The sequence below is a fragment of the Morone saxatilis genome, unplaced genomic scaffold (assembly GCF_004916995.1).
Source record: "Morone saxatilis isolate NCDOM2014 unplaced genomic scaffold, NCSU_SB_2.0 Contig20, whole genome shotgun sequence".
Classification (NCBI taxonomy): domain Eukaryota; kingdom Metazoa; phylum Chordata; class Actinopteri; family Moronidae; genus Morone; species Morone saxatilis.
In genome coordinates this window covers 25,386,562-25,397,895 of record NW_023339763.1, presented here as the reverse complement: position 1 = coordinate 25,397,895, position 11,334 = coordinate 25,386,562, and the positions used below count along the sequence as shown (strand labels likewise).

The 11,334-nt window shown below is 39.4% G+C and overlaps 1 protein-coding gene across 1 annotated transcript in view; it reads right to left on the bottom strand.

The window, feature by feature from the left end:
* Window positions 1-329: 329 nt before the first annotated feature.
* The window catches only part of hlcs (holocarboxylase synthetase (biotin-(proprionyl-CoA-carboxylase (ATP-hydrolysing)) ligase)), a 15,540-nt gene continuing 4,535 nt past the window's right edge, over window positions 330-11,334 (bottom strand). The window contains exon 4 of the mRNA XM_035666063.1: window positions 330-396. Coding sequence (XP_035521956.1) covers window positions 376-396 — 21 coding nt within the window. The 3' untranslated portion in view covers window positions 330-375. The remainder of the gene's footprint in view (window positions 397-11,334) is intronic.

The following is an 11,334-nucleotide window of genomic DNA, read 5'->3' as shown; positions in this document are numbered from 1 at the left end:
TGGTCACACAGCCACTATTTTTGCCTGTGGGAGAATAAGCTGCTGGCAGCCTCAGTATATTTGAAACATTACAACCAGGCTCAGGAGGATGTGTTACCCTTTCCAACCAGGTCCATGGGTAGATGTTGGTGACCTCAGGCGTACAGGCAGGGTTGCGCCCCAGTAGGGGCTGGTCTTCAGGTTCTTTGCTGTAGGTCTCCATACTGAATTGTTGCCCAGCCTCTGGGGACTCTGGAAGAGTCGGTGACCAGGGCAGAGAGCCGTCGGGCAGCGCGAAACCACCATCCTGGAGGCTCAGAACAGACACGATCCTGGAGGGAGCCTTGGCAAATTTGAGTTTAGGGCCATTTTGATCTGCACGTGTTCAAAGCCACATCAGAAGCTGGCCTTGGCCTCCTAGGAGGAAGACATAGAATGGGACAACTAATAGCATCAGTTGTTTCTTGATATGTGAAATATTGTAAATGTTCTCCCCACACACACACACAACACAACACACACACCACCACACACACACACACACACACACACACACGACACACACACACACACACACACACAACACACACACACACCACACACACACAAGTTTGCAGTATTGTTGCAAAAACTTTTACAAGCACGGGCGTGTATATGTGCTTCTTAGTGACTGTTAAAGGCTCCAGCAGGACTGTGTTTCCAGCATTGGACAGTTGAAAGTCGCGACAGCAAACTTCTTATAGCTGGGGAGCTCTGGACTACAGCAGTGTGTACCCCTTATTTACAATAAACGGTAGGCAGTCTGTCACTCTGGTCGAATGTCACCTCAAGTGTCACACACTTCCGTACACAAGGCCACATCCCCTATATGGTTTCTCTCTGCTGCAATGTTTTATATCTTACTAGGTGGGAGGGAGCTAGGCAGAAATTAGAGGTTTTGATTGACACTTTAAATAGGTTTTTAGGACAAAAATAGAGCTGCAATGCGTACAGAGGAATATCAAGCTCAATACACTACTCTATACAATAATGTGGGTGTTAAAGGGTCATGTTGTGTAACATTTAAAAAAGCATCTATTGGTATTTTTATCCACAAAGGTACTCTCCCAAGGAGTCCGCCATGTTGACCCACCCATGTTTCTTTACTACAATAGGCCCAGAACTGACAAACCAAACACTGGCTACAGATATGGCCTTTTCACGCTTTTTGCAGCCAGGGTAGTTTCTCCTTGCTGGGAAGGCGATGCGGTATTTAGTTGGTGCATTCTGCAACTTTCAACACTAGATGCCACTTGGATCCTACCACACTTAGGTTTGTTGGAACATTTAGTTTTAATTGAATGGGATCTTCTAAAACTGCAGGTGCAGGATTATGAGCACATTTCTAAGTTGCTCATATGTTTTACTGGGTTTTTTATATCAGGCACCAAGGACATTCATACTGAGAATCAGTGCCAAATTAAAAGGTTACAATGTATTTGATGGATTTTCCATTTGAGAATGAATATGCTGAATGGGGAGGTCATCAGTGTGTGTGGATAATCAATGACATGGTGTAATTGGGCAGCATCCCAGTCCAGTTTGCTCTGTCCAGTCATTCCCATTAATCAGGTTTTCTCTGTGGTCCTTACAGAACACCAAAACACATCGTGCTAATGTGTTTTTTACTGTGATCTTTGGTGGCCCCCATATATATTTATTTTGTTATGGACATCCTTCACTTTTCTTATTAGATCTTACTTGTAATTGTCAATTCTGCTAATATTTACGTATATAATTTATTTTGATTTGATTTGACATAACATAAGTCATCCTCACAAGACACAGTATAAGGGAGTAGTATATATAAGTAACAGTATATGATTGTACAGATGATACTGACATTTAACAGTATGGATCATAAAATTCAGTTTCAATGACAATGTTCTGGTCACAGGATTGGCTTAAGAATAGCAGGGGTTGGTCCCAGGTGGTCAAACATCATTGTAATTCTGACACATTTTGGACAAGAATTTTTTCAACTCCAACTAGCGTACATAACAGCAGAACCCAGTGAAACCACGGCCCACAACATACCGCTGATTAGACTCACTGATTGGAATGTATTGTATTCCACAATGGTTCTCTCCAAGTTTTCCCACTCAAACAGGCTCGTTTGTACCATCTGGCCATCAGACTCCACAGTGCCACAGCTCCCAGTTCCTCAAACCCCAGCAGATAAAGACTGGTTTTAGAACTCCTACCTACAACGCAATTTCCCACTTTAGTAAGTTAGTAGTTTAGTTTAGTTTTAGTTTTTTAGTTTTAGTCAAGGTTTAATTTCTGTTCATTTATTTTGGACTCCATGTCCTACTTGAACACAAATTAGTGTATATACTTTAATTTTATAGTTTTTATATCTTCTAAGTATTAATAATATAAGCAATATTTTACTGGTGATATTCTTTTGTTTTCTGTTTTTTTGCACTGCTTTGCCCAATTGCTGCTGTGTCAAAATGAATTTTCTCCTTAGGGGGATGAATAAAGGAATTATCTTATCTTATTCATTTGAACGTTTCTGTTGAAATTTATGATGAGATTTGAAATTGAACAAAGACAAAAACAGTGTCACAATGGTGTGACAAGCCTTGCGTATGCTTCCGAAGAAACGAAATCTGCTCATGGTTAGTGTTCATATTGTAAGTAATTGTTTTTCCCCCCCAAAACTAGCACTGGTTAGCATTCTGTTAGCTGGTGATGCTATAGACATGCATGTCAGGAACTGGGATGAGCAACACAGGGGGTCCTCTACCCCTTCCCGTTTACTCTCTACACCTCTGACTTCAGCTACAAATCAGCCATGCCACCTGCAGACAGAGTTGTTCCAATTCCTCCAATACTGCCTAAAATGTGGTATCGGTATGTGTCTCTGCATCGATCATTCCAGCGTAATTTATTAGCCCAGAAACAGGACTCTGCTCCTCCCTTCCCTTTTTTTTGAAGAGGTAAATTTGGCCGTCAGGCTTGATGATCAGTCAAAACATCTGGGGTTTTTGCACATTCTAACTGTAATTAGAAACTATGACACTCGAACAAGCTTTATACAAAACAAGCCTCTGCACTTAAATTAATAAAAAAAATGGCTTTGGCAAATACTTTCCAGTCCTGATTCTGTTTAACTCAAGAGCCCACTTCTTTCCCAGACAGAGGGAAATGGAGATTTGCCACATCATGGCAGAGAACAGGAACACCCACTGAGTAGTGATGGAAGTCAGCCGCACTAATCACCAGCACACTGAATAAATTAGTGTGTGCTAGAGAAAGTTTTCATCACCAGAAGGAGTCCTGCTACTAGATTGACTACGGCAGTGAACTAACCCTTTTCTTTTCCAAAAGGATTCTGATAAATCACAGATGTTAGAGTTATTATACATGTGGATATTGCCAGGTGTAGAAACAGTCATGATTCTCTATGGATATTTTATATAATCTAATTCCTATCGTCTGCCTTTAGACATTATCTGACAAGACTGTTTACCACCTACATTTGAATACTGTGAGAGGACAGATCATTTATCTAAAAGCACTGATTAGCAGTAAAAACTAATCACTTTTGCTTTTATCATGCTGTGGTTGTTTTACTTTTTATTATGGTTATGATAAAACATACATAACTTAATTGTCTGGATTTACTAAATTTGGTCACATGAGCAGAGCGGGACATTTTAAAGTAAAAAATGAGTCAGTTCTCACTAATGAACAAACTATATCATGGAGACAACCTATGCTGCATTCACATGGATTCAGGCAGACGGACACCTTCTGGACAGCACAGGACAAACCAACAATATGCAATGTCAGCAGGGTAAAATAAAACATGCATGAAGATATGTTGCTATGGTGATGTTACAAAGAATGGAATAAAATATATTACAAGGACACAAGATAATTTAATTGCTATTTTACAATGTAGGGTTGTATAATGAAATTCAGGTTATACTTGTAAAAACTAAAATATATATACAAAAAAAATTAAGTCAGATAAGTCATAAAAAACTATTTTTTCCTGTTTTTTTGTTGTTGTTATTTGTTTAAAGGATGTAATATGGGACAAGGATAGGTGGTCATTCGTCGAAAATATCTCTAAACATGAGAATCATGTGGGTCATTTCATCAAAATTCAATTATTAAATTCAACAGTAACAACATCATATGGTTGCAACTAACAAATATTTTCATTACACGTCAATCTGTGAATTATTTTCAATCATTTGGTCTACTACGTGTTTATGGTCCAGTGTGTAACATTTAGGAGGATCTAATGCCAGAAATGGAATATAATATTCATAGCATTTTCTTTAGTGTATAATTACCTCAAAGTTGTTCTACAGACACCGCAAGTCGCCTTCCACGGAATTGTTGAACTGCAATGTTTCTACAGTAGCCCAGAAGGGACTGGCTCTAGAAAGGGGCATTAGCGTTTTTCGTGTGTTTCTCCTTTCGCGCTTGAAAGGGGAGGGTGAAATGAGGGAGTTGCAATCTGCAACTACACCACTAGATGCCACTAAATCCTACGCACTGGTCCTTTAAAATAAAAATAGTTCTCTCTCTGGTGACATGCATCTTGTTCCTTTTTTTGTTCTGACTAACAGTCACTGCTAGAGTCACTGTTTCAGCATAACACATTCTCATGTTTTCATTATAGCATGAAATCTTCTCTCTGTTCTGCCTTTTGTACATTTTTCTTAAACCCAAGCCCTCACATACCTCGCTTCCTAAACATCATTTGATTTGAAAGCCTCTCCCGAGAATATAATCTTTACATTTTGTGCATTGAAGAAAGCGATCTGTAAAATTCTACTTCATTTTCAGGTAAAGAGTTCCAAAGTACAGATCTATGAGTATCCAATGTCCTTGACAACGGCAGCACTTCAGAGAAACAACACCCTCAGACTTTATACCTGATTCCACTCACGACCAGAACATCCTGATCAACTTTAGCACTGAATAAAACTACTGGAAGCAATCCGATGGTTGGTTTACTCGCGAGCCAGCAGCAGGGCCGTTTCTGCAGACATGTTTGACGGTCCACAGCTACCAGCCTTCTCCTCCTTCAACCTACAAAACAATCTGGAAACAATTCTGCAGCCCCCATTCCATCAGCCCTGCTGCTTGTTGGACCAAAGTGGCTTCTTCGGGCAGCAGGTCAAAGGTCACACAGTAATCCAAACATTTACAACACGTGAATACAAAAGCAGCTTCAATTACTACTGCTACTTTCTACTACATATTATCTTTTAAATTTACTGTTTTTTATGGGCCCAGGCCTCTGTGACCAAAAATGACACCTGGCCTTCACTCATACCAGCCAGTTATCAGGCAGCTCTGCTTCTTAACCTGGGGTTCTCTGACTTTCCCCTCCTAGCTGCCCTAGTGGCTCTTTGAGGACTATTTTGCATAATCAAACCGCGGTGGGGGGGGGGGGGGGTTACCTGACTTGCCACCATTTCCTGATAAACTCCCTCAGTCTCAACTTATACTCCATTAATTTCATAAGACTCCCTTACATTTTCTTTTCACCGCCTTTACAAGGCCTTTCAATCCCCTTGCGCCGACCCTTGTAGGGTCCCAACCCTACAGCAGTGACTCTCTCCTGCATGCCACTGTTTAACCATCTATCTTATTTAGTCAAGTTGACCTCTGATGGTTTATTTTGTCATTATGAGGCATAACAGATCTTGTACGAACACCAATTTCAAGAATACTGTTGCTTAATTCACTCTCCTTCACTTGTGCAGCCATCATTAATATGCTATGTGAGTTTGACATAAAAAAGCATGTTTATATTCATCTGCTGAAATGGGTATTGGGTTGCCTGACCTTTTAATGCTGCGACCTCTACCAGCATGAAAACGTCTGCATCAAAAGACTAGTTTTTTTGAAAGGCCAAAATCATGGCTTTAACAAAAAATGTTTTCAAGCTAGTGATGTGAAAAATGTGTGACGCCCCCAACAATACACAGTTAAGAAATTTAGTGCCGAAGAGCAGAGCTCGGCCAATATCAGTTCTTTGGCCATATAATGATTATCTTCTATACGGCAAATATAAAAAGTTCTATCGGTATGTATTAATGCCGAAAAAAAAACAAAAGCTTGTTGTGTTCACAAGCATTTTATATCACACAATCCACAGAGTAAGAGGAGAAGAAGGGCAAGCTCTCAGGGCAATGGTCAAATTAGGATTTTGTTGACAATGTTTATGTCAATATATTAACAGAACATTTTCATATTCTTTAATCAAATAACATATTATTAGTAGGCCTCTGCAGCAGACGATATAAGTAGTGGGGGCGAAATTGAGTGAACAATTACCACATAGAAAAGGCCATATTTTCATTCTAGATCAAAAGAACTTACTGCAATGGTTAATTCTGGAACCCCTACCCACATCGTGACCAGCTGATGACATGTGATAGCGCGACCGCGTGTCAGGTCATTCCACCTTGGTCAGCTATTCAGAATCCATCGGTGCGTGCTTCACTGATAACTGGCCAGCGCTTTTGGGGAAAACCTGGTCTGATTAGAGAGACGGCATCCATCCCACTATGAACGGAGGCCACTTCTCTTATCTAGGAATATGACAAAGTTTATTTCTGATCCTAACCTGACAATGCAGAGGTTGGACCAGGGAAGCAGGGCTGGCTGTCTTACATCACTTCTCTGCGCTTCCGTTAGAACAGCAAAACCCACCCAAAACCCCCCATTTTAGAGACTGTGTCTGTCCCCTGACCACAGAATTATTTAACAGAAATAAAAACAAGGAGATTAAACATGGAAAATCAAATAAAAATTTAAAACCAACTCCCTCTGTACGCACAACATAAAAAGAAAGGAAAATGGTGGACTGCTTACTTAAATACTCAGGGCTCTCTGTCCTCTAAGCTGTTTTAGTGAATGAAATTAAAATCTCAGATTATGATATTTTACGATTTACTGCATTATTTAAAGATATATATTACTTTGTACTTAGAGACCCTGGGTTTGTCCACGAGCGAGTAGATGATTCAGGTTCTAAATTAACTACCCCCCCCCCCCAGGCACATTTATTACTCACATCCCCCGAGGCACAAGGCTGGAGGGGAGGTGGAGTAGCAGACAGTCATATATGATTCTAGCGTTTTTAATTGACCCTAAACCAAACTAAATATATAAATTTCATTTGAAAGCATTGTTCTTAGCCATTTGCTCACCCAAACTGGGGAAAACTCTGCAGCCAGTTGTTAATTTCGTCTATAGTTGGTATCCGCGCTCCTGGACCGTACTCTGATGTATGATATATCTGAATTCTCAAGGAGCTTTTATCAAAGTTAGTCTATAAATAAGATAAAAGGCAATTATTGGACTAATGTGATTCGTGGTAAGTAATATCACTACTAGGATGGATTAGTTGAAACATACCTGACAATGCTCTTGAATAGCGCTCTCTCTATCGATCATAGTTAATATAGACCAATTTGGCTTCTGCTCAGTGAGTGTTGAATAAATATATTTAAAGCTAAACCTCATATAGTTGTGGTGGAAGTCAGACCTTCTGACGCCTCCCGTTACTACAAAAATAAATAGATGTGGATCAAGGCGTCATCTAGCAAAGTTTTTGCTCTAGTTGTTGAGCTGAATACCTTTATAAAGGTCATTTCCTAACATAATACCTAATCTGAGCCATAATAGCTCCTCCAATTTAAAATGTAATATGAGTTCTATATGCACGCATATGACCACCCCCCAACCTAGAGTTACCGAAGAGTCTGGTCCCTAAAGCGCACAGATCAAACTAGTCACCGTAAGCACATCTATTGCTACTCAGCAGAGATAGGCTAATGAGAAAGGTACTTGTTTCAGGCTGCGGTTCACCAGGAAGGCTAAGGGTTCAAGGAGTTTTCCCTCTTGCGGTCTAGAACTGACTCTCTGACTTTGAAATAGTGATCCCCTTGCCAGAATCTGTACGTACCTTCGTCACTGGATGATTATAACTTCTGTTCATGAATTTGGGCAATTCCCTGATTAAGTGTTCAGAGCAAAATATACAAATAAACTGAATTAATTGAATTGGGAATTTTAAAGTTAACATTATTAGTCAGCACATTCTGGTCAACACATTGTTGAAGTCTCGCGCAAAAACAATCCACAATACCTAGGCTCTTACAGGTAATTCACAAATGTATTACTGCTGTCCACAAAATATTCTCACGACCCTCTTAAAACAATTAGAAACACGGACCAGGATCCATTTATAACATAAAATTTATTTAGATATATCTGCATATATATATCTCCCTTGAGAGAGGAGGGTGTAAGGATAAGATGGCATCTTTGTTGCAACAGAATGGTTGAACCTCATGTACAGTGCTGGTAAATACAGCAAAAGTATATAGTGTAGAGTGAAAATTCATATTCATAACATGACTATTGGTTCCAGACCAAGTATATCTACATATTAAAACATGATCTAGGAGGGCGATCATCTTATAATAGTCTTGCCACAAGCCCTCCAAATAAAGCACCAATTTTCGGGTTTATAACATCATAACTGCAAGAATGGGTTAAGAAGACGTTTGGCATAATTGTGTATATTCTCTTTATATTATTGTAATCCCGATCATCACACATCTAGGGTAAATTATGATGATCTCCCACATAGAGGAGCACTTTATATATTGATGGACTGTGTAATTTATGGAAAAAGCATCAGGACTATTGTTTGATATGTCTGTTCAGCGATCCAAGGATCTTTAACTACTGGCGGATCGGAGTGTATCAGCCAGATATTAAACAGGAGATATATATATCATAATGACAAAAGCTTCATGTCTTACGAGGAGTGCAAGGAAAGTAATATTGGATACTGGTGCCCATCCCCTCACTTAGCTGGGATGCACTCCCATAGATTGCAATAGGGAAATCATGAGGATATGTGAACTATGGCACTAAGACTAAATACTAGAGCATCAGAATTCATTTAACATCGAGACCTGAGCCATACTGAACGTTGAACATCGATACGAAGCATTTTATCTAAGAGGACCATTGCCTTTGGTAACTCGCACACATATAGATCTTTCAGATGACGTACATCACATCCTGTTGTACGTTATTAGTTCATCAAAAATTGATCTAACTCATACTGTTTTTTATTAGTAGTTTTTCTAATCAACAACTCCAAAGGGCTAGAAGAGCTATAGCAATTCACTATTTTACAAACAAGATCAGCTTGACCTCAAAAAGAGATGAATCTCATCGAGTCGCTTGCTGCTCTCTGGGTGCTCCTCCAAAGCGCTCAGCCTCTTCACCATAGGAGGTTATCCTCACTACGCTCCAATGTATTTAATATTCAGTCATTAGCGTTTCTCAGTATGAATTAAGGGCAGGTTCATGGACATTATAGCAAGCACAACTCAGAGGCAAACCTATACGTCAGGCATCGAGTATAGTGTTGGAAGTATAATTAAGGTATGCAATTATGTCAAGAGTAACTCAATACACAACACATTATTAAAGCCATTAATCCAAGCGACTAATAAACGTGTACACGCAACCCGTCAAACGAACAGACAACCATTATCGTAATTGGACTCATATAATGTGTATACAGGAAGAGATACCTGACTATGTTGTTCCACTATCCTGGTGACAGCAAATCCTTATGACAAAATGTCACCGTGAACGTAGTCTGGTTAACATATCCTGACCCGATACATAATGGTATACCCCATGCCCGTAAGATCACGTATTTGAATTCAACTAAAAAGGCTCCACTGCAACTAAATCTAACTTTATAAGCAATCTCAACCAATTCCTTAACATGTCTGTAACAGGCACATAACACTAAAATAATAGAAAGCAAGAGAAGAGAATATTGGTTTTCAGATAAGCCTTGTATCCTATGCGCAGATGTTGCTTTGCACATAAACTATACGACTCGATCAAATGGAAACGATCCATAAATGTAGGGACTGACCGGGAACAAACCCTTTCTCTGCTATTTGGAACCAGACGCCCACATAAATCTGTTAACAAAAAGGACCTTATTGAGATTGGAGCCTGCCTTGTGTCTGAAATTGGCGACATCACGATGAAGGCCACCCATTTTTCACCCAATGAATTTGTATATGTGGTTTATACTCCAGCTCTAGTACTCAATTTTAGAGCAATGAAGTTTTAGCCATAAGTCTATTATTTTTGCCCTGATATGATGAAATTACTTTGATTCGGTGTTCATACAGAGAAGAGAAGAGAGAAGTTCTTAACCGAACTACATTAAAGTTAGTTTATGTCCCTATCCCTTTCTCTCTCTCTCTCACCACAAGCAGTAATATCGCCTCGATAACTAGCGAACTATACCCTTAGTTGCTTAGCTCTAAGTGAGATGATAAAATATTATATTAATATTCATTTTGCAAATATACATAACGATAATCCTAACCCCAGAACCTTCCTCAAATAGATATGTATAGACAGTGTTCGAAAGCTGAAATATATTAATCAGGAATGCTTGGATGCCAATTTTCTCCTGTGCGGTACTTACTAGTCTCTTCTTTGCCTGTGTCACACCAAGGTGCCCAGTGAAGGTGAGGGTGATGTTAGTACATGTCTATATATTTTGGGCCTGGGATGTGCACTGACACAAGTCAATAAATCAATACGTCATTTCTTAAATTTTTATTTTTTCCTTTCTGTAAAATAGAAACGTACAATAAAAATAAGCTTTATGTATTTTAAGTTTAGTTAATTCAATAATTTAAACACATTTGATACTACTTAGTAAACCATATACCTATCCATTTTGCGACCGCTACCTCTTTCCTAATGCACTTATAACTACAAAAAGCCTTAATGTACTGATAGGTAATTAACCGTAATTGCTTCATCAGAGTGGGCATTCTAAGGTTCCAACATCTACTTATATGTTGCTATTTATAAAAGATCCATATATTAGGGCAACATGACTTAATTGTTATGTTTTCAACAGCAATGGGCCTCGCATAGTATGAGTCACCAAACTTGATCAATCGAGTTATGACATTTGTCGGAATACTGGGTTTGGTCAAACAGATGAATGTGGACTTGACCTTTGAGCTAATGTGACCGTGCCCCTGGAAAAGGCTTTGACTTAACAAAACTTCTCACTACCTCTCCAGTAATTTAGACTGGGGATTTGTGGGCCTACACCTGCCATGCTGCCATACGTTCTTGCGCAGTCTAACCTGATTGGACGGCACAATCGCTTTGTACTGCATAAAGCTAAGCCACCTTTCTACGAGTTAACAAGCAAACAGATTGCCGAGAACTAAACCAAGCTGAATTAGATAGGCTGTCATA